This window comes from Tyto alba, unplaced genomic scaffold (assembly GCF_018691265.1).
Source record: "Tyto alba isolate M040663 unplaced genomic scaffold, T.alba_DEE_v4.0 Super-Scaffold_16, whole genome shotgun sequence".
NCBI classification, from domain to species: Eukaryota; Metazoa; Chordata; class Aves; order Strigiformes; family Tytonidae; genus Tyto; species Tyto alba.
The window spans coordinates 34684178-34711372 of NW_024881278.1; the positions used below are offsets into that span (position 1 = coordinate 34684178).

Consider the following 27195-nt stretch of genomic DNA (forward strand, 5'->3'; position numbering starts at 1 on the left):
TTTTCACTACGCCATTTTAATTGCATCGACACCCAGAAATACACAAAAGGCTAACGTGCCAAGAGCCACCCATCAGCGAGGCTTCCTCCCATGGTGGGTCTTACTTTCACACTTCTTTCACTCCAAAAATGAAAAATAATAATAAAAAAAAAATTGCACCAGTTGATGTACAAACACAGTCTTCCCTTTTCACACATTCTGTTGCGACAGGAGGGTGAAGCCTCAGCGCCTGCTCCGATGCGGCCGGCGCGGCTCCCTGGGGAACAAACGGCTGTATAAAAGAGTATGAAGATTTTTCTTACAAACATACGCCTGCAGTGTTTACTGGTTGGGGGGTTTTTTGTACATTTTTTTTTTAAAAGTTTCAAAACTAGGTTTTGGGTCACTAATGGCTTGTATTTTTTATCTATAGTAAATTCAGATATATTTTTATTTTTAGGAATGTGTAAGGCATTTTGGTAAGTTGAACAGTAAGGTCTAGGTCACAGACTCATCAAACTGAAGTCCCTTCCTTCAAACTGTCCTCTTCCCCCTGGAGAAGGAAAACAGAGGTGGGTTACATAACTGGATCCCAACCTTATTCTCGCGGCAGCTCAAGCATCAAAGCATTTCACAGGTGGGCCAGGTCTTGCCCTCTGGGCAGGGAGAACCATGGCCACCACCTTGTGTGGTCCTAGGGCTTCTCGAGAGCCATCCAGAAGGTTTCCGGCAGCAAGTGCCACCTCGCCTCCGGTTTTAAACCACTGCCTGAGTCGCGCTCCCCCGTGGTCTCCGCCAGGGTCAAGGGTGGGGATGGCCGTGGCCACCACAAGTACCGTTTCCTGAAGCTGTTCTTTCAACTTCTTCACCGTTTCTCTCTCTTTGGCCAGCTGGTCCTGGGTAACCTTCAATAGCTCCTGTAGTTTGGTTGCTGCCTGGCCCAGGTCCTGTGTCAATTTTTTTTCTTTTTCAAGTCTTTCCTATGTGGGAATCAAAAGAAGGCGTCTGCCCGAGCCTCCCTTTGCCACCTGGTGACCTTCCCCCCTCTCCAAAACGCCTCTGGTCACCTCAGCTCTGCACAAGCCAGAGGAGCACCCAGCTCCCTCCTCGCCAGAGGGGCCAGGCACCACCCTACCAGCTACAGCTCACGCTGGCTCCCCAGAGATGCCATGGGCTGAGACAACCTCATGGGAGCAGAATGGTTTCCCAGCCCGTCAAAATCCCAGCCCGTGAGAACATTTGCTCAGAGAGAGCATCACCCTTGGCCAACCCAGATGGAAGTGGCTGTGACTTGCACCCTTCAGCCACGCTGGAGCTCACAGCCAGCCCTGGATAGGGAGCTACCTGCAGGGGAACAATCCACCTGACCCCACCATACCCCAGAATGATAAGTCATGCCCTTGGTCCCACTCAGACACGGCTTTCGCTGTCTCGGCTGAACACCAAGAACAAGAGAGCAGGGCAGCCAAGGCACCTTGAGATGCTGAGCCTCCTCCGTGTCTGAAGCTGCTGCGTTTTCAGCCAGTCTCAGCTTTTCCAGCTCTGCTTGCAAACTGCACGCTGAGCTCTGGGCCTGGAAGGGGGACACACACCCAACAAGCACATGAGCCAATGACACAGGCACCTCCCGCAACCTCCCCGCACAGCCCCCGGGCCCCGGCGGGTCTGCCACGGTGCCCAGTTACGTTATACAGCCGCTGCTGGGTGGTTGGATGCTAGATGCAATGTATAGCTTTTGTTGATCCAGCTTTCATCAGGAAGACGGGCAGAAGCAGCATGAAAGCCAGCTGAAGCCCTTAACCCTCAAGAGCTGGTAAAAAACATGGGGGGACTGGGAGAGGGGCAATTCGAGGGGCCAGCGACGCTGCAAGAATTCGATGCGTGAGGGAATGTGGCAATGCCTGAGATGCAGACAAGGATGGGGAAAAGCCTTCAAATTCATTTTTCAAATTAAGTCTTGGGCTTCATTATCAGCCAAGAACCGATAAGGACTTTGCAAACCTTTGCACCCTCCTCACGCACACCTACCTCCTCCAGCTCCAGCACCAGCTTTTGCCGCAGCACTTGCTCCTTCTCCACCAGCGTTTCGTTTTGCTCCAGCTGGGTTTTCAACTGTGTGGAGAAAAGGGGAAAATACCAGAAATAAAATTAGAAAAAAGACCCAGGAGATGAGCTAGCGGGGACACCGCCAAGGAAGCTGGGCTAGACAGAAGAAATGAAAACTGAAGCTTTCCCCAAGGCACCAAAGGGCAGTGGGTACCAGCATCCCCTCTCCACACAAAAGCCAGGAGGATGCTGATGGTGAGCCCAGGGCTTGGCCTTGCATTGCAAAACTTTGCCTGCTCCTCAGGCAGTGCCAGCTGGGACCTGGGATGAGAGGCATCGCAGAACAGAGGCAGGTCCCCGTGCCTGGCTAGAAGGCTCCATCCTTAACAGGATGAAAGGAGAGAGACAGAGCCCGGCTCGTGGCAGCACTGCCACCGGCGCCAGGCATTTGCCTGAAAGGGAACAGCCACTGCTAATGCCCTCAGCCCAGCTCCAGCAAGATTTACGGATCCTCTGTAATCCTAACCCCTACCAGCTGGGAAGGGATCCCGGTGCATCTCTGCTGGGGTGTCCCCTTCCTCTAAGGAGCCCCAAGCCCCGAGCCCAGCAGGGCATTGCGACGAGGCAGTGTTGGCCCAAGGGCTCGCAGCATTCCTTGCCTGCCTCCCCCAAAACCCTGCCAGCCTGATGCTGTGATGGAGGGCTCCCAGAGGGAACAGCCCGGTGAAAGCTGGCCGGCAACGTGTTCCCAGCAGGGAACAGGACGTGTGGTTGAAGGGGCCGGGGGGTGGCTCCCCCCCAGCACACAGAACAGGAGCCAGCACAGCCGCGACAGCCCCGAGCAAAGCCATGTGCAGTTCTCCATGCAGTTAGAGACATTGAAACAGGACACGGGACGTGGTTAAGAGTCAGTGCCTCCCTGGGCAGCAGTCTCACCACCCTAACCTCAAGGGGTGCAGGCTTGCTTGGATCAGCTTGTAACCCCACTACTTCTCCATCCTCTACACGGCTCTTCATCTCACTCAACTGCTGCCTGACCTGGAAGGAGTACCAGCAAGCCTGGCTCAGTTACACATCCCCACACCGCAGCCGTTACAAGGCTCACAAGGACCTATTGATAAAGTTTGCCAGCTTTTTTGCTTTGCACAGGAGCTGAAATGTTTGGAAAACCACCTCAGTGTCTGCTAGACGCAGGATGGTAGTGCCTGAGCTGGGCAGCTTGAGGCACGACAGCTCCTAGGGGTACAGAGCCCACGCTCTCACCTCGTCTGCTCTCCTCTGCTCACTCAGCACCTTGGTTTCCTTGCCCACCCCCCCGACCCTTCCCCACCCCCCAGTTACACCCAGAGCTCCATCCTGCATCGCCGCAGCATCGGCAGTCATGCTGCAAGCGAACAGCGTGCCTCACCCAGGAGAAAGGGAAGGACATGGGATGAACACAAACGTGTTCCGTGCTTCTGAGATCAAGGCTAATGACAACCCCGCACCACATTACCTCGAGGGCAAGGGGCTGAATCGGCTCGCTGAGCTGCAAGGCTGGGAAGAGTCACAGCACCCGAGGGAAACCATACGCCCGGCTCACTCCCCTCAGAGTGGCTCTGCAAGCTAGTGGTACCATCGGGGGTTTTTTTAAAAAACAATCTCCGGAGCCTCTCACAGTCAAAGTGTGGGTTCAAAACCAAAAGCCCTCATGGTTTTGGCAGGTCTTAGCTCTCCTGGTTCCGTATCCCAGCCGCCTCCCCCACTTACCTGCAGAAACCCAGCGCCATCGTTAGTTCCCCGAGAGATCCCTACACACGGAGGGCACAGCCTTAGTCCTCCTATCCGGAGGTGGATGGGTGGATGCTTAGGGCACCCCAACCCCTGCCCCAGGGTGGTGGTGGGGTAACCAGTGTCCAGGGGTGGGGCAGTTGGACTTTTCTGCTACACGTCAGGTTGCGGCAAGCCTCGCTGCTCTCCCTTCCTTCCCCACCCTCATCATGGCAGGAAAGGCCAGCAGATGAAAATTCTCCTCCTGCACCGCAAACATCCCCTCTGGCAGCTGGATCAGCCTGGTAGCTGGCAGCACCAGGCTCCCCCGCGCGCTGGCTGTGCCTTCCTCCCCTCCCCGAGCCCGCGGGGAGGGTGCCACCCCACAGCTGGGTTTGCAAACCGGCCCCAGGCGGAGCAGCAAGGTCCCAGCAGGGCCCCCCCTTACCAGGGCCAGCTCCTTGCTCTGCTTCTGCGTTTCCGTCTTCGCTGCCTCCAGCTCCTCCTGGGACTCCGACAGGAGCTGCCTCAACTGTCAAGAAGGAAGAAAGAAAAAAAAAAAAAAAAAAAGTCCATTTATGCACTTGGTTTTGGAGCCCTTTGGCCCAAGGAACCATCATTTTTATGATGCAAGCAAGAGGCCACAATGGCATCCCTTGCTAGCCTGACTGTTGATGCCTGCTCAGAGAGAGAGATGGCCACGAGACAGCTCCGTCTCACCCGAGCCACAGAAACCCCCCAGGCCACCGGGGAGGGGTGGGCAGCACGTCCATACAGCTCTCCCTGTCCCATCACCTTGCCGACCTATCTCCTGACTTTAGGTATCTACAACCCAGACTGGAGCAAATGCCTCTGCGTGTTGCTTTCTCCCGCTTTGCGAAGCTGCAGATCCCCGGGGCACTCCCCAAATTCCCGAAACACAGATGGGTGGTAGAGTCAGGCTTGGAAGAAAAAAGCGTTTAAGGAGGCAATGGCCACCACACTTACGACTTCCACTTCTTTTGTGTAGTTTTGGCGTTCAGAGCTGGCTGTCTCTAAGTGATTTTCCAGTTGCGTTTCCAGAAGAGAGGTGTATTCCTTTAGCTGGATTAAAAGGGACGAAAGCAGGAGGGGGTTGACTGTTCGAGATCCAACACATCCCAAGCACCCCGTGGTTCAAGCCTGCCTTCCCCAGGGCAAGTCAGGAAGTCAGGAGATGGGTCCCCACTCAGCCCAGACAATACGCATCCCTCTGGCACCCGCGAGAGGACCTTCTCCGGTACCCAGACAGCCCTACCTGATCTGTGCTCTGCAGATCTGCTTTCAACTTTTCCACCATGTCTTCAAGCGATCTCAGCTGGAGTTGTGACTAAGCCAGAAGGATCAGAGAAAGTCAGTGGACGGCATCTCACATGGCCACTGAGCATCCTTCATTCAACCCAAACCCGGCCACTGTTTCATTCCCACCTCTCCCACTTCATCCTGTACCCTAGAGCAGAAGAGACCTGACACCAAAGCAGAGCCCCACAGCCTGCAGAGCAGGAGCTCCGAGTCCAACAAAGCCCAGACTGTAAATCATGGAGCAAGGTAAGAACTTCTGCCTGCAGGACTTGAGTTGGCTGCCGTCAGCTTTCAACACCCGAGAAACTGGTGCCAGACTTGGTGCAAGTTTCCTACTGAACGTGCCTTCGGTTTGGAAGTAGCAAGGCAGACTTTTCAATGAGGTGTCATGGGCTTTGCTAATAAGAGAAGCCAAGCCACCAGAAAAGGCATGGAGCTTGCATTTAAATGTGGGCTGATTTTTGAAGAGGCCTCCACAGTTGCTGAATTTTTTGGAAAGGAGGAATTCACCTCTTCTCCACAGAGAGGCAGGACTGCTCTGAGACCTACCCCAGCCACCAGACGTTCATCCCATCACGCACGCCCTGCTGCCAGCACACTCCCAGCAGCCACGTCATCCCTGTGCAATCCTACACCAGCCCTCGGCAGCGCTGGTGCTGCAGGAGCCAGCAACCGGCTGGGAAATCAAAGATCTCTTGTACAAGAGCTCCCCCCACCTCCCTGCAGCCCCAGTTAACTTCAAAACCCCGTGTCATGGATGGGGGGAGCAGCTGGACTGTGGAAAGTAGCTTCATCTCAGTTCCGCGTTCAAGAGGGAGGAGGTAACTTAAGTCGGCTCTGCAGAAAAGGCACGGCCAGCCAAGTTCTCCTAGACTCCAGCTATGTCACGAGAGCTCACGGAACATGCTCCCCACCAAAATCCTGGGCAACAGCGGCTCTCTAGCAGCTGCCGGCTGGCTTTTTAACTAGGAAGAGCAGTGCCCAGAACTCGACAGGCAGCTGGACCCAAAGCTATGTGCAGTACGTGGCTTGGACCTCAGCTCCTTGCTGAAGGCTCAACAAATGCCAAGGTCAACCTGGGCTTTGAGAGCAAGCCGAGTTCTTCGGAAAGTGGGAGTCCAAGAACCCTGCACGTGCTCTCCTCCCGTCAAGCCAGCTCCCACCAGGAGGGCTCAGCCCTATTTCCAAGCACCGAAGCTTGGATTACTGAAGTGGTGACGTGGTTTCCTGGAGCTGGAACCGCTTCTCCAGCCCCACTGGCAGGGTGTAGGCCAGCACCAGGCAGGGAGGTGGGATCCAGGAGGAAGAGAGGCCTAGCTCCTACGGGAGGTAGGCTTCTTGTCTGCTGGTTTGGTGACAGGAGGGGTGGATGTAGGGAGAAGAGAAAGTTCCCCTGCCTCAGAGTTCAAGGTTGGCAGAACAGCTAGTGTCACCACCTGATTTATAGCCAACAATCACTCTGCTCCACGAGCGGCAAACCCAGGAGTGCCCCAAACACCTACCTTCTGGAGTTCCTCTTCAGACGCCGTGAGCTTTGCTTTCCACACCTGCTCCTCCTCCTCCACACTCTTCTGCAGGTCTCGCAGCATCCCTTCCTGTTGGCAGAGCCTCAGCTGAGCCCAAACCTCTTCCAGCCCTCCCAAGCCGAGCAGTGTCAGGGCTGGAAGCTCTGGAACACCCAACGCCTCTCCAATGAGATGGGCCAAAGAATGGGTGACAGAATTAGGTGCCCCAGGTGGGGCTAGTGGCTCCCAGTTCCTAGGCCGGCTCAACCTCCCTGCTCACCAGAGCCCTTGCTGTGCCACATCCCACCACCACCAGGAAGGTTTCCAACACAATTAGGCTGAAGCAGGGCTCTAGAAATTCAGATTCCTCCTGTTCCCCTGTTGCGCCGGCAAACAGTCTTCCACACAGCAGCCTCACAACACCCTGAGTGTGGGACGCCCACCATGAGCCCACAGGCAGCCTGGGCTGCCAGCAGACCTCTCAGGAGGTGTTTCTAGTGGAAAACCAACACGGTGCAAAGGGCTGCAACTTACCGTCTCTGCAAGGATAGCTCTATACTGATCACATTCTGATTGTAAAGTGCTTTGCGCTTCCTCTGCCTCTTTTAATTTAAGTGCTGAATCCTGAAAAGAGAGGGAACGGATGGAGAAAGAGATGAGGAAAAGAAATGAGTGACCCTCAGGCAATCCCTCGCCCCTCCACTTTCCAGCCCCTCCGCTTACCGGAGGCTCTGTTGCAACTGTCTGCTGCTTTAGCACATCCACAGTTTTCTCCTTAAACTCTTGTAGCCACGTGTCATAATCCTGGGTTCGGAAAAAAAAAAAAAAGAGGCCAATGGAGAGAAAGGACACTTCGATGTCTGTCCTTCCCATGTGGTGGGGGCTCTGCGGGGGCCTGAGAAAGCCCGTGCCCACCTGCTGCGAGGACGTGGCGACTCCGGGGAGGGCAGAGAGCAGCGTCTGCTTGGTTCGCGTCTGCAGCGTCTCCAGCTGCTGAGCCAGCTCCTCCTGCAAGGGGGACAAACTGGGATGGGATGGAGGTCTTGGGCGCCTGCCGGTCAGGCTGACAGTACCCATCCTGCTTTCCTGTGCCTACAGGGGCAAGCTGGCATGGGAAAACCAGCTAACAGAGAAAACTGCTGCTGCTGGGAACCACAAAAATGTCCCTTCCAGTCCACTCATCTTCCTGGTTCTGACCATGACCCCTACCAGTCATCCACGGCCCTCAAGACAAACTCTGGAGAAGCTGGCAGGAGGGTTGAGCCTCCTAAGAGGAGCCGAGCATCTCTGGTGGCTCGAGGAGGCCTGCACGTTTTCCTTACACCACCATCATCACTAGAGAGAAGTGCCAGGCTTACCTTTGCTTTTGTAGCAGCAAGTAGTTTTTCCTCGCACACCTTCTCCACCGTGGTCAACGCCTCCATCGCTTTCCAGTTCTTCTCGCGAAGGTCCTGCCGAGACCACACACAGATGGCAATAAGCCACACATCGTGCCACAGGCCACCAAGATGCTTGTTGGTACTGCGGAGGATTTCGAAGCCTCCACTCAGGAAAGCGGGCAGCAGCCCGTTGATTTTGTCAAGGGTCTTCCGTCCCACGCGTGCCCCTTTCCCCTCCATCCTTGCAGAGGCCCAGTGCACCTCATCACTCAGGTGGTGGCCTTGAGGGAGCAGAGCTGGATGGAGGCAGGAGCTCCAGAAGCAGCCCTCAGGATGCCTAGAGCTGCCTGGAGAGGACAGAGGCCAAACAGAGGGCTGCAAGGTTGCCTCCATAAAACTGGTATCACCTTGCAGTAGATGGATAAGGAGCAGAGAAGCAATGAGGTGGGAGGGACCTGAGCTCAGGTATTGCCTTGACCCTGTTGGGGTAGGATGTCCCTGGCTTACCAGGTCCTAAATCTCCCACGAGAACAGGGGACAGACACCTCCACCCAGGCAGCCATCAGCTAGAGCTGTTCAGCCTGCCGCGGGGATTCCTGCTCTCCAGCAGACGAGGCAATGCCTCCAGTGCTTTGTGGGGCTGGAAGAGCCTCTGGCTGCACCACGGAGCCATCAGTAGCCAACTACACTGGGCTGTCATTCAAACCCCAGAGAGCTGGGTTTTGGAGGAAAAAAACGTGAGCAGCAAAAGCCAAGCCTGCTTCACACACGTACATTGTTTTTTGCCTTCTGTTGCTCCACCAGCTCCCGCAGCTCCGTGGCTTCCCTTTCCAAGGACGAGAGCTGGTCTGTCTTCTCCTGGAGCCTGGAAGAACAGGATGCAGGAGTGAGCCTCAGCCTCCACCACCCTGTCAGGTAGGGAGCTGTCAGGAAGGGGACAGCAGCTCTTCCTATCCTGGTCTGCTCCAGGAGCTACACACCGCAGGAGGAGAAAGGTGTGGGACTAAAAACCATGGCAATGCTGGAGTGGGAACGAGCTTTCTGCTGGCTTATCAGCAGTAACAAGCAAGTGGAGTAGCCGGCTGACTGTACACCCAGGACAAGAGGAAGAAGTACCCTGATTCAAAGGCCAGAAATTCCAGCTTCCACAACTGGGAAAGGTCCCAACACATTCCCATCCACAGCTCGTTAGGCTGAGATAGCCCACAGCTCTGCATTTTGAGAGCAGCATCCCACTAGCTTGAGTAAGCATAAATCAGGGCTGCCAACTAGATGCCCGAGAGCCTGCAGCTTCCCTCCACACCCTCAGATCCACCATCTGCCCTGAAGGGAGCCTCAGCTTAAGCAGACCAAGGAAGGTTCAGGTCCTTGACAAGAACCACCCAAGTCTCTTGGGGTGCCAGGACAACTGAACGGCTGCCCTCCTTTAGAGGAATGCCAGGTGCTCACTGGCAATGGGGGGGATCTGAGAAATCCACCCCCAGTGCAGAGCCTGAGCATTCTCAGAGGTGCCCAGCACATGGACAAGAGGCAACAGGCCTGAGTCGTGACACGGGAAACTCCAACTAAATGCCAGGAAACCTTTCTGCACCAGGGGGGGAAAAGATGCTGTGAAACACTGGAACAGGCACCCAGAGAGGTGACGAAGCTCCATCCTTGGAGATACCTGAAAACATCCCCAAAAAACCTCCTCTGGTTGGCCCAGTGTCTTGGTTTGGGCTGAAATAGAGATAATATTCCTTTTCAGGGACGAGATGAGTGCTGTGTTTTGGATTTAGCTTTGGGTTTGGTATGAGAAGAATGCTGATAGCACACTGATGTTTTCAGCTGCTGCTGAGACTTCAAGGACTCTCCGGCTCCCCGTGTCCTGCCCGTGCGCAAGGGCACAGGGAGCAGGGGGGGAGCACGGCCACAGCACCTGACCCAAACTGGCCAGTGAAATATTCCATATCATGGCACGTCATGCTCACTGTATAGAGGAGGGGGGGTCGGGAAGGAGCTCTCTCTCTCGCTTCTGGGATTGCAATTGTGGGATCTTGGTATCTCGGGGTCGCTGGCTGGGAACGGGCTGGGGATTGGTCAGCGGGTGGGGAGCAATTACAGTGTGCATTGCCTGGTTATATATTTCTTTTTGTTTGCCTCCTATCATTGTTATTGTTCTCGTTTTATTGCCATTATTGAACTGTTCTTATCTCAGCCTGCGAGTCTCCCTTCCCCCCTCTAATCCCCAGGCGGGGAGGGGGAAGGGAGGGTGACCAGCTGCGGGGGTTGGGTGCCGATCAGGCCCAAACCACGACACCCAGCTTTGGGCAGGGGCTTGGATCAGAGACATCTCACCCTCAGTACCAACACCACCAAAACCTACTGCTCCACCAGCCCGCTCAGCCTCCACGTGCCTTGTTTCAGAATGGACTGGCTGTTATTTGGGGCCAGCGCTGGAGCCAATTAATATTTTAAACAGCCGTGTTGGCCAGGATTGACCTTCTCTTCCCAGCTTCACAGTCTCCAAGACCTGCCTAACAGAAGCCCTCGCCCACGGAAGCCGGGGACACACGGACAGCAAGCTAGAGGTGCTGCAGGAGTCTCCACGTGCACCCAGACCCACCTGGACTGCAGCTGCTTCATTTCTGCTTCATTGGCTGCCTGAAAGAGAGAAAGCACTTTCGTCACCTGCCCTGGGCACATGGTGCAGGTCAGCCCTTTCTGCGGCATCCCAGAGGGAATCCCAGAGCAAAGATAACACAGGTACTGTGTTAATACAGCACAAAACCACCTGTCTGAGTGGTGTAATCCCCTCTACTCCTCTCACCCCAATTAAACGAGCACACAACCTGCAAGTCTCTGTCTTTTTCTGCTTCCCTCATTTGGCCTGCCTCCAGCAGAGCTTCAATGGACTTGACCCTCTCCAAGAGCTTTGTATTCTCCAAACTGGCATCCTGCAGTTTCCCCTTCACGTTGTCCAGCTCCAGCAGCTTGCTTTTAACCTCCGCTTCGGAGCTCAGCAGCTTGGCCTGCAGTTCTGCTGGAGGAAGGCGTGAGACACACAGTAAGGTAGGTGCAAACAAATTTGGAGACTCCTCACCCTGCCCTGCTCAAGCAGGACTCTTGGCCAAAGACGGCCTGGCCATGGATGCTTTCAGGAGGCACGGGAAGTGCAGGCAGGGATGCAGGACAGCACAGGAGAGAGGCACTGGAGTGGCATCCTAGGACAGGGCCATGGACCAGCCCCGCGTCTTGCTCACGCTGACACCAGGCTGGTCCTGCCCCAACCAGCCCCATCAAGCACCCAGCCCTGAAAGTTCCATGTCTGCCCCACAGCTCTCCCCGCGCCAGTCCAAGGTCCTCACCAGCAACGCTCTGCTGCTGTCCTTTGGCCTTTTCTGTGTCTGCTAACAAGCTTTTGTAGCTGGTCTGGGTCTTGCGGAGCTCGTTGCTTACTTCATCCAGCCTCTTCTGCAGCGTCGCCTCCACCTCCCTTTGGGAAGCCTGCACAGCAGGAAGAGAAGGCTTTCCATAGCATGCCAGGCACCCCGGCCAATTTGAAGCAAAGCTCCATGTGTCGCATAGTGTTATTTTTAAGCTGTGCTTTGGGAGGGTTTATGTCATCCTTCCCCCACGCTCCCCCTGTGCACAAAGCATCTTGCCCTGCACTCGCGTTTTATCATGGGCCAGCCCTCAAGTGGGAAGCAGACAACACCTGAATGTCTCGGTTCTAGGCCAAGACCATGGCCATCCTCTCCCCTAGAGAGCAAAGCTCTGAAAAACCTCTTAAAGCCCTGGTCTTAACACACAGCCTCAGCCCAGCAGGGAGAGGTACTGCCACGGTGCTTAGCAGGACGGAGACACCCAGCCACGTGTTTCCACACATGGAGGAAATTTCTGTGCGGTTTGGGCCAGGGAAGATTTTTTTTTTTTTTTTTTTTTTTCCATCTTAGAAAGCAGTGAGGAAGAGGCCTGGCCAAGGCAGGCACTTCGAGGGGGAAGGCAGAGGACGACAAGGAGTGTGCTGCAAACCAGCAGCTCTATGGGTGTGAGTCACACCCTTACAGACAGAGAAACACTGCTTTGCATGGAGGGGACAGGAGAAGGTAAACCAGCAGCCCCATCTCTGAGTGATGCTTCCAGAACTACCAAGAAAGCAGGACCTCTCCTTTTTTTGAGGGTTTGACCCCCTATCCTCAGTTCAGAGCCCCAGGTGTTACTGTGGAGCATATTCTCCCCGGCACCTTAAACACGTCACTGGCTTTAAAGCCTTCCAGCTAGCATGATTAATTAGCATGAAGGTGTGCAGCAAGCCCTGGAGAAGCTCTCCTGAAAGGAAGCCTAGAAGCTGGTGCTGTGAACCAGGAAGGCGGCTTCTGCCTTCACACCAGCTGTGCACCCAACGTCATTCCCCTTGCTCCTCGCCTGCAAAAGCCTCAGGGGCACAAAACAGCCCACCAAAAGGAGATCGGCATCCTCAGGCACCTGAAAAAATAAGGCTGGTGGGGACCAGTGGGTTTCCTCTCTTGCCTTAGGGTACCACCCAGCACCGTGCACCATCAAGGCTTCCCACACACACCTTCTCACCAGGCTCGTGAGCTTCACAGCTGAGGGAGAAGAGTGGCTTCAACCTGGGCATGGTGCTCCTTGGGTTTTGCTGGTGGTGCTGCACAAAGAGTGCATCGCATGTGACAAACTAATGGCGGGGAGGCAATTAAGAGGTCTGCAAGGCAGCTTGCTTTCCAACTGTGGACAGTCACCTCCCTCCGAGCTCTTCCCATCGCCAGGTCCACAGAGCCCATGCGATTTAGCCACCCGCCCCATCTCTGTGAGTGGAGAGGGTTTGCGGGCGCCTGCCTGACCTGCAGCTGCTCCATCTGCTTCTCCGAGGCCGCTGCTTTGATCTCCCAGCTCTTCTTCTGCTGCTCCTCTTGCTGCAGCACCTCCGATTTCTCAGACAACTCTTTCATCAGCTTGTTGCACTCTTGCCGTAACTTGGCCAGCTCAGCATTTTGCCTGCACCAAGAGAAGTAGGGTTATTTTAGCCTGCAGGCCAATCAAGCACCTCTGATGTTACCTAGGAGGGAACACATCCTCCCGTGGGCCTCGTACAGGACTTGAAACATCTCAAACAGTTGCATTTGCCTGTTTCTAGGACAAGCCTGGTCCTTAGGGGAGGGGGTGGAAAGAGCTGACAAATCACTTTTGAAAGCTGCATTTCAATCACAGGAGACATTCCTTTCTCATGAAGTAGAGGATGCCAGGATCTATGTTCCCAGACACAAGAGGAAGCGCTCTAAGCAGCTGGAGTCCGCTCTGTAATTATCTGACTGTTGTTAATCACCAGCCGTTTCAGACTTCCTATAAAAAGGAGTATGGAATTCTACCCAGTTCCTATTTGTTCTGCACACACCGGTCAGGTCTCGGTTCTCTGTAGCATCACTCCCACCAAAGAGCCAGTTGCATTTCTTCTGAAGTTTGAGAGTGTGAGCTCCCCTAAGGGGGGGGAACGCCGCAGCCCCTTCTGGTCCCCCCTCCCCACCTCCACTGCCTGTTGGCTCTCGCATCAGCACAGGTGACCCCACAGCAGAGAGGGTTCCCCCTGCCCTTCCACTTGGGAAGAACATCCTTGTTTCCCCTGCCAGGCCCCACAAAAGCCATTTGGCAAGCTCTTCCTCACTCCCTCCTCTACCTCCAGCTAGCTGGGCTGTCTGCAGAAGCGCCTTCAAGAAAGGAGGTGGCCAAACCCAAAGGACAACCAGCCCCGGGGTCTGCCAGAGGGCAGCCCCGGGCTCTGCCCCCTGCCCTGGGCTTACTTGCTCTCTGTCTGGCTGGTGGCTTGGTTGAGGGCGTCCCTCAGGATGGAGTTCTCCTGTTGCAGGCGAGCCAGCTGCGTGTTGGGGCCATTCTCCAGCTGCTCCTGCAGGGTCCGGATCTAGAGGAATCCAATGGGGTTAACGCTGCCACCGGCTCCTTTGCTCTTCCCATGAAGCCCACCCGATGAGCAAAAGGGACTGGCAACACAGGGGGCTGCCTGCTGGTGCTGACAGCCCCAGTGACGGGACATCCCACGGGGATGCTCCCACACGCCCCTTCTCCCTCCAGCACCCCGGTCCAGGAGCATCGCAGGGTCTCGCCCCTCCCCGAAGCTCTGGTCCCCTCGCACACGTCCGTCTTCTCCAGAAGACCACATATCTGCCACCAAAAGCCACCCCGCAGCCGGAGGAGGAAGCTGCAGGGCTCACCTTGCCCTGGAGCTGCTGCGTTTCGCTGACGTGGTCCTGGTAGCTGGCCTGCATGCGTGCCTGCACCGCCGCGATCTCCCGCTCGCGGGAGAGGAGCTGCTCCTTCAGCTTGGCCTCCACGGCCGCCGCCTTGGCTCGCTCGGCCGCCAGCTCCTTCGAGGAGAGAAGTCACCCCGTTAGTCCTCAGCGCACGCGTTTCCCCGCTTGAAGGGGATGCAAAACCAGTGGCCTCCTAGCTCAGAAGACTTTAAAAGTTCAGCCCTTTCAGAGCTGCCCCCATGCCCAGCTACGCCGTTTAGCACTTACATTTCCTCCTGCATTTTGTTTTGGGCTCTGTGGCCACTGGATGCCACTGTTGTTCCACATTGGGCCAGCTAAGAGAAAGGAGTCAGACAGCCTGGAATTTTACTTCCCACCCTCCCCCCCCCCGCCCCCCTCCAGGATCAAAAACATCACAAAGTTTGGGGCAAAGCAGGAAAATGAAAAGAAAACCGAACCGAACCAGAACTAAACCCAGTTTCCACCCCCTGCCAAGGCAGGGATGCTCCGTCGGCTGGGCGAGCAACGCCGTGCTGCCGCCCTGTGCGGTCTGCACAGACAGAGGGTTTAGCACAATGCCCGAGGGCATGGAGTGGCTCTGCCCCTGCCCAAGTGCACAGGGTGGCTTTGCCCTCTCCTGCCCGCCGGCAGACCCTGCCCCGACTCCCGGCTGCTGGATTCTGCTGGCTGCAAGGTAGGAGGTGTGGCGGGGGTCTGGGACACAGGGGGCTGAGCCAGAGAAGGGGGCTGTAGGTAGGATCAGGCTCCTTGAAAAGGGACTGACCACCTCCTCCTCAGCTCAGGGGATCCGGGCAGAGGCAAGAAGGGATTTATTTTCCTCCCTAAAGAAGCAGAGAGGTGCAGTCTCTGACAGGAATGGCTTTCCCCTGCTACTCCTGCGGCTACTAAGAGGCACTACCCTGCAGCTCTCTGGGCTGCTGCTTCCCCAGGCCGGATCATGGACCAAGAGAGGAGAAAACAGCAAAAAGCTGAAGGGCCCAGGGAGCCCCTGGGCTTCCCCTCCAAGGGGGATGAGATGGAGGGAGCGGGAGGCACACGGCAAGCCACGACGAGCAGAGCCCACGTGCGGCACTTACCTTGCTCAGCTCCCGGAGCTTGTTTCTGGCAGCGGCCGCATCCTCCTGCTCGGCGGAAAGCTGCTTCTCCTTCTCTTCCAGCTGCCGTTTCAGAACAGCGACCGGGTCACCCTTCTGCGTGGCCTGCCAGTGCAGGGTGGCACATCAGCGGGGACCACCACCTCCAGACCCACCCCCCTCCACCTCACACGCGTTAGGGATCCTGCCCTGCGCTCCAGGGGAAAATTCAGCTCTGGTCTCCAAGATGGGCCTTTGGGGCCACCCTGCCTGCAAAAAGGGTGCCTTCCCTCCCCCCTGCTCCTCCCGAGGCTCGGCAGAGCCCCGGCGGCCGGCGGCCCCGACGGTCCTACCGTGTGCCACGTGTCCTGGACGATGCCCGCCTTCTCCGTCAGGATCTCGATAAGCTGCTGGGCCTCCCCCTCACTGAACACCATGCTGCTGACGGTGGACACGAGCGTCTTGTAGGGCAGGTAGAGGGGCCCATCCGAGTCCGCGGGTGCTAGGGAGGAGGAAGGAGGGGTTGGGACCACTCAAGCCGACGGCAGAGCTGAGGAGCATCATCTCAGTTGGCTTCAGCCCTGCAACTGCCATTTCAAACCAGCATCCATCCCAGTTGAGTCTGATCCCTCGCTCACTGAGCGCAGTATGAGAAGTGCTGGAGACAACACTCACCACACGTGTGTGCTTCTTCAGCCAGCTCTACCACTGGTCCCACCACCCTGCCACAGCCCTCCGTCAAGCTGAGCGACCCGCAGCGGGAGCTGGGCATGCTTTGCCGACGGCAGGGAGCGGAGACATCGGGCATCAGAAGCTGGGCCGCACCGGGAGCCAACTTTGCTGGGGGACGTCACCCCACACAGCGCTGCCAGCGATGCGGAGCGCGGCAAGCCCATCTCCTGCCTTTCACCGGGCGGGTTTGCTCCAGCTCCCTGCTAAGGGAACAACACGACTCCAACCCTTGCCCTGCCCCTCCGCTACCCCAGGACAGCCAAGGGGCGTCAGGGGTCACAATGCTGTTGTAGGACCACAGTGCACATGGCCACGATGGAGGGTGGCAGGCAGTGATTTAGCAGTTCCTGCGCAGTGCCTATGCCCAGTGGTCTTATTTGCCTAAAAAATCCCAAAAGAAGTATCAGTTTGGGCTCTGGTTGATCCAGAGCCTCTAAAGCCATTAGTATCAGGGTCTCTTGAACACAGAGCTCGGACCCTCCAAGCATCAAGGTCAGAGAAGGAGGAGGAGGTGCTGCAGGCGAGGAGCCTGTGCTGGAGCAGGTTCATCCCAAAGGGCTGCAGCCTCGCTGGAGCAGAGGAAAGGTCTGAGGAAGAAGGAGTGGCAGAGAGGAGCTGTCATGGACTGAGCTCAGTCCCCATCCCCCTGTGCCACTCCGGGCAGGGAGGCGGAGGAGTAGGAAGGGAAGGAGTGAAGTCAAGCCTGGGAAAAAGGGCAGCAGGGGAAGGTCTTGTTTTAGTTTTGTCTCTCCCTCTCATCTATTTTAATTGGCAATAAATTAGTTTATCCCAAGTCGAGCCTGTTTTGCCTGTGATAGTAAATTCTGAGCGATCGCCCTGTCTCTATCCCAACCCATGAGCTTCCCCATCTCATTTTCTCTCCCACCGTGTCGCGGAGGGGGAGGGAGAGAGCGGCTGGGTGGGTGTCTGGCAGCCGGTCACCATCAACCCGCCGCTGCAACGGAGCCCGGGAGCGCCCAGCAGCTCCGGCACGCTCCGTTTGCTCCCGATGTCTGCTAGATCCATTTGGGATGGCAGCCCCGAGCCCCGGCAGCAGCACTCTGCACCACCAGCAGCGGCCACGTCCCAGCAGCGCAGCCGGGGCAGCTCCGCTCTCCTGGGCGACCAGGGCACAAGAGCTTGGCTCGCACTTGACTCACGCTGGCAACAGCAGGGATGCAGCACCAACACTTCACATCCCCCGGCCCGGTCCCGCTGGGTGGAGGGACCCACTGAGCGAAATTTCGCCCATCTCCCAGCAGCGTTGCACAAGTCAGGCTCGCCCATCACAAACCCCACCTTGCAGCTGGCAAACGGGGCTGAGGCAGCCCGCCAAGCCATGGCAAAAGAAAGCCTAGCCCACTGGTGGCGTCCAAAACCTCACACCTCACCGAAGGAAGCGACAACACAAGAAGCAGCTGCCCGGCAAAGCTGCCACGGGGAAGCACGGCAGGGACACAGGGCCTGAGGAGCTGCTTCTCAAACCCAGCAGGACACGGGGGACACGGGTGGCCCTTGCGCCGAGCCCCAGACCCCAGGCTGCAGCCCAGACCGGGCACCCGCGTGCGCCTCACGGGAGAGCAGGACTCCTGCTGTCACAGATCACGAGCGACCGGCGATCCAAGTACACACACTAGTCACTTGCAAGCAAGTTTTTGTGGGATGCAGGAGGCTAAAAACGAACCACACAACAGAAAAATACCCCAAGCCGCTCTTGTCAGGTTTGCCATCTGTTTCGGTGCCAAGCACATGTCTTGAAACACCCATTTTTACCTGCCACGGGATAATTTGTTGCTTCTGCCTTTAAGGAGGAGAGACTACAGCTGCCGAGAGGCTGCCCACAATACCTTGGTCAAACTGCAGCCAGCTCTGTGGCGCAAATACTACTGAGAGCTTTCCTTTGAAAATCCCACAGGAGCAGCTAAGACATCACTCTTGGCTTTTAAGATGTGAAGGATCAGCACTTCACACCCAAACGAGTGGATGTTCAGAGCAGCCAGAAAAACTCCCAATCGACAAGCACTAAGAGTCCATCTCCCATCCGCATTCCTTCAGCTGTTACAGCTTGGGTTTAGGGCCACGTTTCTCAGTGTCAGAGAAGCGCAGCCCTGCGTGCACGTGCCAAACCAGCCACCTCCAGTCTCCCCAGCAGCACGGCTGCAATACCCTCCAGGAGCAGCTGCTCAGACTGTTTCACACCTCATCACGATGTGGAGATGCTATTTAGTAAAATCATTTCCTCAGAGGATAAGATACAAGGGTTTTAATCCAACCTTGGAGAACAGCGGCCGCAAAATGTCCTGCTGAATAGCAGGCTCTCTTTTCCAAAACATGGGTGTGGAAATTGCCAGGTCACACAGCCGCCTAGGTTTGGATGTGCTGGAGAAGGCTATCTAGTAGGAGTGTCATTTTGTTCGCTTAGTTTTGTTGTAAATAAAGAAAGAAACAAAACCTGTGCGCACCACACCACATATCTGAGAATGCCTGAGAGATTTCTCCCACGTGTCCATATGGGAACACTTCTACAGGTCTGAAAGTACTCACAGTTTTAGTGCCTGCAATTATCACTTAACCAAAAATAAAACTCAAACTGTTCTTGTTGGTGCAACGAGAGGCAAGAATCCAGCTACAGGACTGTTTCTCCCCTCCCTACACCTATTTACACCCTGAAGGGTTCAGGACCACTTTCTTTAATCCGCGTCAGTCAAGTGAGGCATGAACAATGACTGGCAAGTTTTCCCTTCCCTGTGACATATCCAAAGTTACTTCCCTCTAACTGTCCCCTGCAGTATAAAACACCTTCAATCCCCTCTCCTCCATTAGGCAGTTTTTAATCTCCACTGAAGAAGGAAACTCTAGCACCACCCCATTGAAGAAGAGCAGAAAAGCTCCTGTGTACTTTTAATAATCAGGGGTGGAGGGGGAAAACACCTCATCTTGACTTCCCACCCAGATGTCCAGCACCTTGGCAGCCACCCCCTCTCCCAGGACAGGTACACACACCTCCCGTTCATCCTCGATGCGCAGATCTGCTCAGAGACCTGCAACGCAACAGCAAACCCAAGATGAGCGTGTAATTCTCCAACATCTGCGTGCTGGGCCAAGGAGCTAAGCACCAAGCAGGGGTGAAAACAAGTCAATAAACTTTACTTCACCTCTGCTTCCCCCCAGAGAGAACTACAGGCCAGCACCGGCTTTTTCAACGCACCTTCCCCTTGGCACACGTGGTCCGTCTCCCCAGAGACGGCCTTTCTACCGCTGCTCTGAAGAAGTGACACTGAAGAACGACAAAGAGATCTCAGAATGGGATCGCTCTGTTTTAACAGCAGCAAGATGCCCTGCTGGCTTACTCAGCGGGACCGTAGGCAGAAGAATTTGGCCTTACCTGGCTCGCTCTTCTTCTTGGATGCAGCCTTCTTCTTGGCAGGTCCATCATGCTTCTGTTCCTCAGGGGTCGGAAGAGCATCGGTTTTCTTGATGGCAAGGGAGCTGACAACTGGAGCACTTTGCTGTGTGCCGACTGGTGGCACGGCCACCACAGGCACCTCCTTAGGGGTCACCTCCAAGACAGAAGAACTTTTGGGGACACTGACAGGAGGCGAAGCCAACACCGGACTAGGAGCAGGCTCTACTTTTGCCACTTTCTTCTCCTTCTTCCTCTTCTCCTTAGGTGATGGAGCAGGTTTCTCCTTTTCCTGGGGGGCCACTGACACCGCTGCAATTGAAGACTCCACAGCTACGGGCTCAGGCACCACCACAGGCTCGGGAACCACATCCTTGGGAGAGTCCATCGCTTCCTGAGCCAGCTGCTGCTCTGGGATCTTTCCATTAGGTTTCTCTTCCTTTTTCTTTGCTTTTCCTTTTTTCTCAACAGGTTTCTCCTTCTTCTTTTTCTCTATTTTCTGCTGCTGGGTCTTCTCCAGTTCTTTACGTTGCTTGGCCAAGGCCTCCTCATAAGACGTCTCCTTCATAGAGAAGGTGGACACCAGGAAGATCCCGATGGCTGATATCACCATAAAACCTCCAAAGACCATAACACCCAGCGTCTGAGGGTCGTACACATCCATCCTGCCTTATTCGTCTGTGCCTGCAAGACACCAGAACAACAGTTAGTGGGGGGGAGAAAAACAACAATGCAATGGCCTCTCTGAGCAGAGATCTTTATTTGTGTCACCAAACGGCATTGTGCACTGAAAACGTTCAAGATTCACACACCCCTGGGGAAGGCCACTTGTCTACGCACCCTGAAGTTTGTGCTCCTCTGCTATGCTGCCAACGCAGTCCAGTTGTACCACAGCAGTTGATTTCACTGGCTGTAGCAATCTCCAGAAGAACCAAAGAAGGGGAAGAAAAATAAAGGGATTTGATCACAGACAGCCATGAGCAACTACCCATCACATGATGGCTTTGCACGACGCTGCATCCCCAAGGCAGTAGGAGAGCCCCTCCGCAGACAGTTTGGTGCAGGTTGGCCAAGATCTGGGCTCTCCCTGGAGCACCTAGCCTTTCCATCGCACCCAGATGCACATTCAGCTCTCAGCTTTGGAATAAAACATCCACCTGGAAGGAGAAAGCATGTGCAGGAGAGCTTCCCCCAGATTTTGCAGTAGCCCTGGCCTTCTCCCTTCGCCACCTGCACCCTGTAGCACTGCTGGTTTCTGGCCGGCCTGGTGGCAAGGACACATGGTGACTGTGTCCCACTGGGTAGCTGCTCCCAGTTCACAGGGAAGAGAGACAATGCTGCTGCCTGCACATACACCACACGGAGAACCAGGTCACGACCACTTCCTTGAGGTGCAGATGCCAATAAAAGTCGTAAGTTCAAGCTTACAGAGAAAAAGACACAGTCACAAATTATCTCATCTCCCCAGCAGATGCCCACAGGAAGAAGTAAGACTTGCAAATTGAGTGCTGGATGTGGCACTTCTCTTTCCACGTCTGCTATTAGCTGGCAGGCAAGCCAGCCATGAGGTCTCTCCTGCCCTCCTCTCCAGCCTCAGCTGGAGCAGCAACGGAGCATCAGCAACACAAGGAGCAGCAACGGAGACTGTACCGCCTGCTCTGAGACCTGGCAGGCAGGGCACTGACACACACAGAGAAAGGCACTGCTGTCTCCACTCTTCTTAATTGTTCGCTGAACCCTCTCCTGAGTCTCAAAGCCAATCTCTTCCCTGCTGGCCCACTCACATGTTTCTCCCATCAGGGCATCATCCCCACTGGGCTCGCGAACCCCCAGATGCTGAAGTCAGGCAGTTAATCCATGGAGGGGCACTTTCCAGGAGGTGCCAGGCTACGGTTTCTCATCATTGTGCCTCAAAGCATAATCAGGAAAATGCAGAAAGTCCTCAGCTATCAGAAGTTCCCATCCTCACTCTTAACTGTAAACATTATAAAATTTCCTCTTTAAGAGGCTGTGGGTTGAGGAGGGAGGGAGGGGCTGGAAGGGGAGGAGGCAAAAATAAGAATAAAACAAGGAGATCAGCATCTTTTCAAAACCTCAGCGCTCACAGGGAAAGACCTCAGAGCCTTTTCCTTTCTAACAGCTGGAGCAGCAAACCCACAGCTGAATCTGCAGCTCAAAGCTGCCCCTGTATTCAGAGGGTGACAGTGCAATGAAAAACTCTCCTCCAACACCCGAGCAGGGGGTGCAGAGCTGGAAGGAGCTGCAAAGCAGCCATCTCCCGCTGGAGATACCCCCCTGCCCAGGGAAGGATGCTTTAGCCAGCAGCCCAGCTCGCCCTGCCTGCCTCTCCAAGCACCACGGACGAAGCAGGAGAGAGCTGGCAGGCAGGAGGGCTGCCAACGCCAGCTGGAACCAGCCTCCCCTGCCAGAGCCAACTTTCTACCCCGGGGCACCGCTCGAGATTCCAGCTGATACTACAGGCATCGCTATTTCACAGCCATTTGGGATTTAAACTGCTCTACCCCAGCACACCTTGTGCCAAGTCGCTCCCTTCTGACTAGGTAGCATCACTTTGGGATGGTTCCCACCAGGACAGACAGATTACTCCTAACCTGGAGGGTGAAAAGGGCTGGATTTCCTCTCCCTGGCAGTAAAGAAAAAGTAGGGCTGGAGAACACATACCCACAACCTTGGGCTGGTTTTAGGGCTACGCCAAAGCACCCAGGAGCTGTTTTAGGGGCAGAACGAGGCAACCCGCATTCTTCACCCAGAAACCTTGACACATCGGTAAAAATAAACCCTTCGTCACCTCACACTGCCCCGGCTTCAGATTTGGATAAAAGTTTGACGTTCCAGCTTAGGGCAAGGGCATCACCAAGGGCTGGCAAATGTGCTCCAAGCCCACCAGCTGCTACTGCCACCTCCAGAAGCAGCTGGATGGAGCCCACAGAGGATGGGAACGGAGGAAAAACCCCAAACCTCCACTACAGAGGCATGCAGCGTGCAGAGAGGAGAGATGAGAGAAGAGGTCATTATTATGAAGAAACCGGAGCGGTGAGGTGAGAGAGGTGGAGGTGAAAGAACCTCTGTCTGCCCCACATCTCACCCTGCACTGCTGTTGTGTGTGTCCCCTTCCTAAGCCCTTACACGAAGGGTGTTTGAGCCCCACGCTCCCTCTCCCCCCCAGGCAGCCTCACCCAGCCCCGCTGCCGTAAAAACTGCCTGTACCTTGCCTCCTCTCAGCCTTTACAGCCAGGGTGAGATAACGACGCAGATTAGCACTAAAGTTCTTCCTAGCTAAACCAAAAAAAAAAAAAAAAAAACCCCAACCAAAAAAACAAAACCACCAACAACCCCCTCCAAAACAAAACCAACACAAGAAAAACGCAGCCCCGAGCGGTAACCTCGAGGAGCTGTGGACCTGCTGGAGGAGCCGGCGCCGCAGCTGGCGCTGGTGAAAGCAGCCAAGATGCTCACATGGGCCATTCGCAAGCTCCCGCTGCTGGGCCAGAGAAACCCCGTGCTGTTCCCAAGGTCAAGCGTGCCAGGAGAAAATCCGAAACGAAGAGGGAGAGATACCCAGCAACCAGGCAGCAACTGCTCCCAGCGGCGCGATCACGGCGAAGGGAAACTCGGGTCCTGCCTCAGTGCTCCTGCCCCGCAGCCTGCGGCGCAGGGCCAGCCCTGGCAGCCCTGGCGCGGACTCCAAGGAGCAAGTTCTACCAGTAAAGTTCCTCCTGCGGCCGAGACCTGGCACAGACCAGCCCAACAACTCATTCAGGGAAGAGCCTATCGCTCCGGTGGTGCAACGACAGGGGCAGGCAGCACGCTACCACGCACGCTTAAATCAAACCAGGCTGGCTCTGGCATTTGGGGGATAAGGAAAAGTCTTCCTCTGGGAATTTCCTGATGCATAAATGCAAGAAGCCACGCGCCGCGGCGTCAGCACCAGGAGCAAAGCTCTGCCTTGGCATTTCCTGGCCTCGCCGCCCTGCGCCCGTCGCGGGGCTGGAAGTTTGCTCCTGGATTTGCGCAGCAGGACACAGTGAGTGCGGTGGCAGGAGCTCGCACGCCTTGCCTGCCGGCAGGAAAGCCCTCCACGCTCCCCACCCGCACCAAGCCTTAGCCAGGACACAGAAAAACAGGGCGCTGAATTTACCTGTGCTTCTGGGTAGTTTCGCATGTGTAGGTTCGGCTCAACAGCCGGGTTTTGAAGAGGCTGGAAGGCTTCAGCACCCTCCCCTCTGCACCTTCTGTTCCTCCACAGGACTTCGTCCCTACGACTGCATTTTTCAATCTAATGCCCAGGCTGCTTTGGGAGAGGGTTGTGTGCCTAACAGGTGCAGGAACACCACCAGCTATCAGAGTCCACGTTCAAAAAATCAAGTTCACATCCAACACTGAGCACATTTACCCACGTGAAGTTGCTTGAGCAGGATCATCTTCTACTCCCCACCCAGCCAAAAGAGTGGAAACCATCAAAGATCTCTATATGCAAACTCCTTCCCCAAAACAGTTTGTTCAGATAAAGCTTTCCACCACCATCAGAACAGGAATAAGATGGACAACTGGTATTTACTTGGCTTTCTCATGCAAAGGAGCCAGCTGAAACACTGTGCTCCAACTCCTCCATTCCTGTGGCTTTTTCTCCTTATTTATCGGATTTCCCAACATCCCAGAAAAAGGCCCAGGAGACCTGACCTCGTTCACCATCCCGCACATGCGGTCACCTCTGTTTGCCCCGAGCAAAAGTCCAACTCACCCTAAGGAAGCAAAACAGTAAAGCACTCAGCCTTGATGGCTTTTCAGCACCAAACAATTTCCAGGACAAATCAACCCCCACACTCGCAGCGTGATGGCACCGGGGCCGTGCTCAGTGTCTTGTGGTCGCATTTTACAGAGACAGGTAAGTGTCAAAAGCCAGGTTAGAGCCTTCCCACCTCTTCAGCCTTTCCTGCCCTTTGCAATCACCTCCACGAAATTCGCAGGAATTCAGTATCTTTGTTACTTGGCCCTCCGTCAACCCTGGTTTAAATCAGTCAGGCGGGCAAAGGAAGAGACAGGTTGTGTAATAACTACAGAAACCTTATTTCTTTACACTGCCAAAGGAAAACATCTGTTACCTCCGCCTGGACTGGATAGGTGCTACAGATGGGAAAAGATGCTCTTTGCAAGCAGAACACTGCTCGCCCTGCAATCCAAAGCCTGCACTTTGCCATGGTGCCAAGATGGCATCTGAGGTCACAACAATAGAGAAGAAGAGGTGATGGGATGTTGGAGGGCCGAGAAAGAGAGAACTGGGTTCCTGCAGCCAGGCTCTGCATAGCCCACAGCAACACTCGCCTGCAAAACACCTGCAGCTCCCCTTCCTCTACAGCACTTCCCAGCAGGTTTAAAAAAATTAAAAAAAAAATAAAAAGCTCTCCCTTCCCTAAACACATATATCCAGGTGAGTCGAAGCTGGCTGACCAAACACACAAGTTTCCAGGAAGAAATGTTTCGGCTTTTTCTGAAAGGCAAAATTATCTCCTGGGTCGTCAGGGCGAGAAGCAGGCAGCACCTAAAGGACCAGCCGCTGGTTGGGGCAGGCAGCGCCTGGCCTGTGGTTCAAAGAAATGAGGTCTGGTCTTCTTCCCTGCCCCTGCTCTGCCATTTCCCAGGCCAAAAGGCAGCACAGGGGCAGGGACATGGACGGGACCAGTGTTCCTCCAGCACAAAGGAGGGAGAGGGAACTAGGAGGCCTGATCCTGCCGACAGCAGGGCAGCCTGGCAGCGGGACTGCCAGCAGATAAAAGCCAATCACCAGACACTTACCCTGGGGTTTCTTTCTCCACCCTGTTGCGGTAGACAAAAATTAAAAACAAATGAGAAAAAGCCCACGCGCCCCGAGCAGACCCTGCCGGCGTCCCCAGCAGCCACTTGTTTAAATCCATGTTCTGCATAAGTGACTGTGCATTTCCAGCCGCCTGGCAGCGTGCGTTACTCTACGCAGCAACTCCCGATCAGCTGCTGCACCGACAGTCAACAGTTATAGCTCAACTTAATTGAACGTGTCTTAGCGCTCCATTAGCTCTTGCAGCAGCCGGGGCCCTTGGCACTGCTGCCAGCTCCCCTCCTAAGCCTCGGAGTGAAAAGAGAAGGCAGAAAATAAAATAAATATATACACAAGAAGAGCGTAACAGCGCTGTACCACGGCTGCAGCGTGGCTAATCTCGGCAGCAGCTAGCCCAAGTTTTCTCTCCCCTCCCCAGCCCCCAGCGGTGTTCCGCTGCCGGCCCCCGCCGCTGCTCGGGGCTCACACCCGGGGGGCAGCCACCTCGCCCCCCTCCCTCCAGCCGCTCCCCCCACGCGGGTGCGCGGAGGCCGATGCTGCGGAGCACAGCTGACACCTCACGGCGGGGAGGCTCCTCCGTGGTGCCCGGCCACGTGTGCAGGCACGGGCGAGGAGCGGGGTGTCCCGGTGGGGTGTCCCAGGAGTGGGGTGTCCTGGCGGGGTGTCCCGGTGGGGTTTCCCATGGGGCAAGGAGTGGGGTGTCCCGCCGGCAAACCCACCGGGAAGCTGGCGGTATCCACTTTGGAAAGCCCCCCAAGGCCCGGACGGGGGGGGGGGGGGTGTCTCGACTTATTGGGTGGATACTTCTCTCCAAATGCTTTGGGCATCGCTGGACCCCATGCGGCCGGGGGGCTTCCAGTGCTGGGAGGGATTTTTTTATTCGGGGGGGGGGGGGGAAGCTTAGTTGAGTTAAAAAAAAAAAAAAAAAGGAACAACCAGCTGAGAGCTGTGACCTTTTATAACCGCGCTTAAGCAGATTAATGAATTTCATCAGGACAGCGCTCGGGTGGGGGGGATCGGTTTGAGCGCTGCGGGGCAGGCGGCGATGCCCTGGGGGGGCCCGGGGGGGCCCTTCCCCTCCCCTCCCCTCCCCTCCCCGGCCGCCATTCCGCACCGCCCTCGCCGCGGGCCATTCATCCGCCCGACCCCCCCCCCCCCCCCGCCCGCAAACGTGGCCAAACCCCAAACCCGCCATCCCATCCCATCCCCCCCTCCCTTCCCCGGTCCCACGCGGGACACGACGCCGGCAGGGACGCGTGTGGGTGTCCCCCACTCCACGTCTACTGACAGCGCGGGGGGGGGGGGGTGAAGCCGGGTGGAGGGGTGCCCCTCGCAGCGCGGGGTGCGTGGGGGGGGTGGGAGGGTGTCCCACGGTGCGACGCGGGGAAGAGGGAAGGGGGGAGGGAGGGTGACCGCCGCCTACCCACCCGTGGCCGGGTCCCGGTCCCGCCTCGCCGCCGCGGCCGTGTGGAGTCGTGGCACTTTCCGCCGCTGTCTCGCCGGGCTCGGCCGCCCCGGCCCGCCCCGCCCCGCCCCGCCGCTCCGCGCCGCCCACGGGGCCCACTCGGCGCGACGGGGCGGGCCGGGCCGGGGCGGCACTGCGGGGCGTGGAGTCCCCACGGGGGGAAGGTCTCCCGCCCCTCCCCACGGCCGCGGGGCACCGCCCAGAGCCCGGGGAGGGCCGGTACCGAGCGGGTACCGGGGAGGCGGGGATGCTGGCGAGCCGGCACCGCACCCTGAAAACGAGCCGAGCCCGGCCGGGAGCCCCGGCTGCCGGGGCGCGCACCGTCGGTGCGGCGCAGCGGCGCTGGGGCTGCTCCGTCCCCCGCCGGCTCGGGGGTCCCGTGGCCGGAGCTGCCCCGGGTGGCCAGTGGCACCCAGCGTGGTGG

General features: G+C 56.3%; 1 protein-coding gene across 4 annotated transcripts; it reads right to left on the reverse strand.

Annotated features, from left to right (window-relative positions):
- On the reverse strand, nt 1–26853 carry RRBP1 (ribosome binding protein 1). Of its 4 annotated transcripts, none has more exons than XM_042789278.1 (24): nt 26734–26853; nt 19456–20157; nt 15692–15840; nt 15342–15464; nt 14206–14358; nt 13777–13895; nt 12823–12976; nt 11326–11464; nt 10810–10997; nt 10584–10621; nt 8753–8843; nt 7958–8050; nt 7515–7607; nt 7323–7403; nt 7134–7223; nt 6597–6689; nt 5051–5122; nt 4762–4857; nt 4223–4306; nt 2962–3063; nt 2008–2091; nt 1454–1552; nt 816–959; nt 1–532 (listed from the first exon to the last, which is right to left on the reverse strand). In XM_042789278.1, the coding sequence occupies exons 2-24, from the start codon at nt 20135–20137 to the stop codon at nt 494–496; spliced, it is 3006 nt and encodes a 1001-aa protein (XP_042645212.1). In that variant the 5' UTR covers nt 20138–20157; nt 26734–26853; the 3' UTR covers nt 1–493. The 4 variants fall into 4 exon arrangements, with proteins under 4 accessions (XP_042645212.1, XP_042645209.1, XP_042645210.1 ...); XM_042789275.1 differs by lacking the exon at nt 2962–3063 and adding an exon at nt 20314–20383 and having other exon boundaries at nt 10810–11000; nt 26734–26838; XM_042789276.1 differs by lacking the exon at nt 2962–3063.
- Between the last annotated feature and the right edge of the window lie 342 nt (nt 26854–27195).

Coding starts and splice junctions, on each gene's coding strand:
- RRBP1 (XM_042789278.1), bottom strand. CDS start 20,137: ATGGATGTGTACGACCCTCAGACGCTGGGTGTTATGGTCTTTGGAGGT. Junction 14,359..15,341: donor AGCTCCGGGAGCTGAGCAAG/GTAAGTGCCGCA, acceptor CTCTCCTCGAAG/GAGCTGGCGGCCGAGCGAGC. Junction 3,064..4,222: donor AGAGCAAGGAGCTGGCCCTG/GTAAGGGGGGGC, acceptor TACTCCTTCCAG/GTCAGGCAGCAGTTGAGTGA.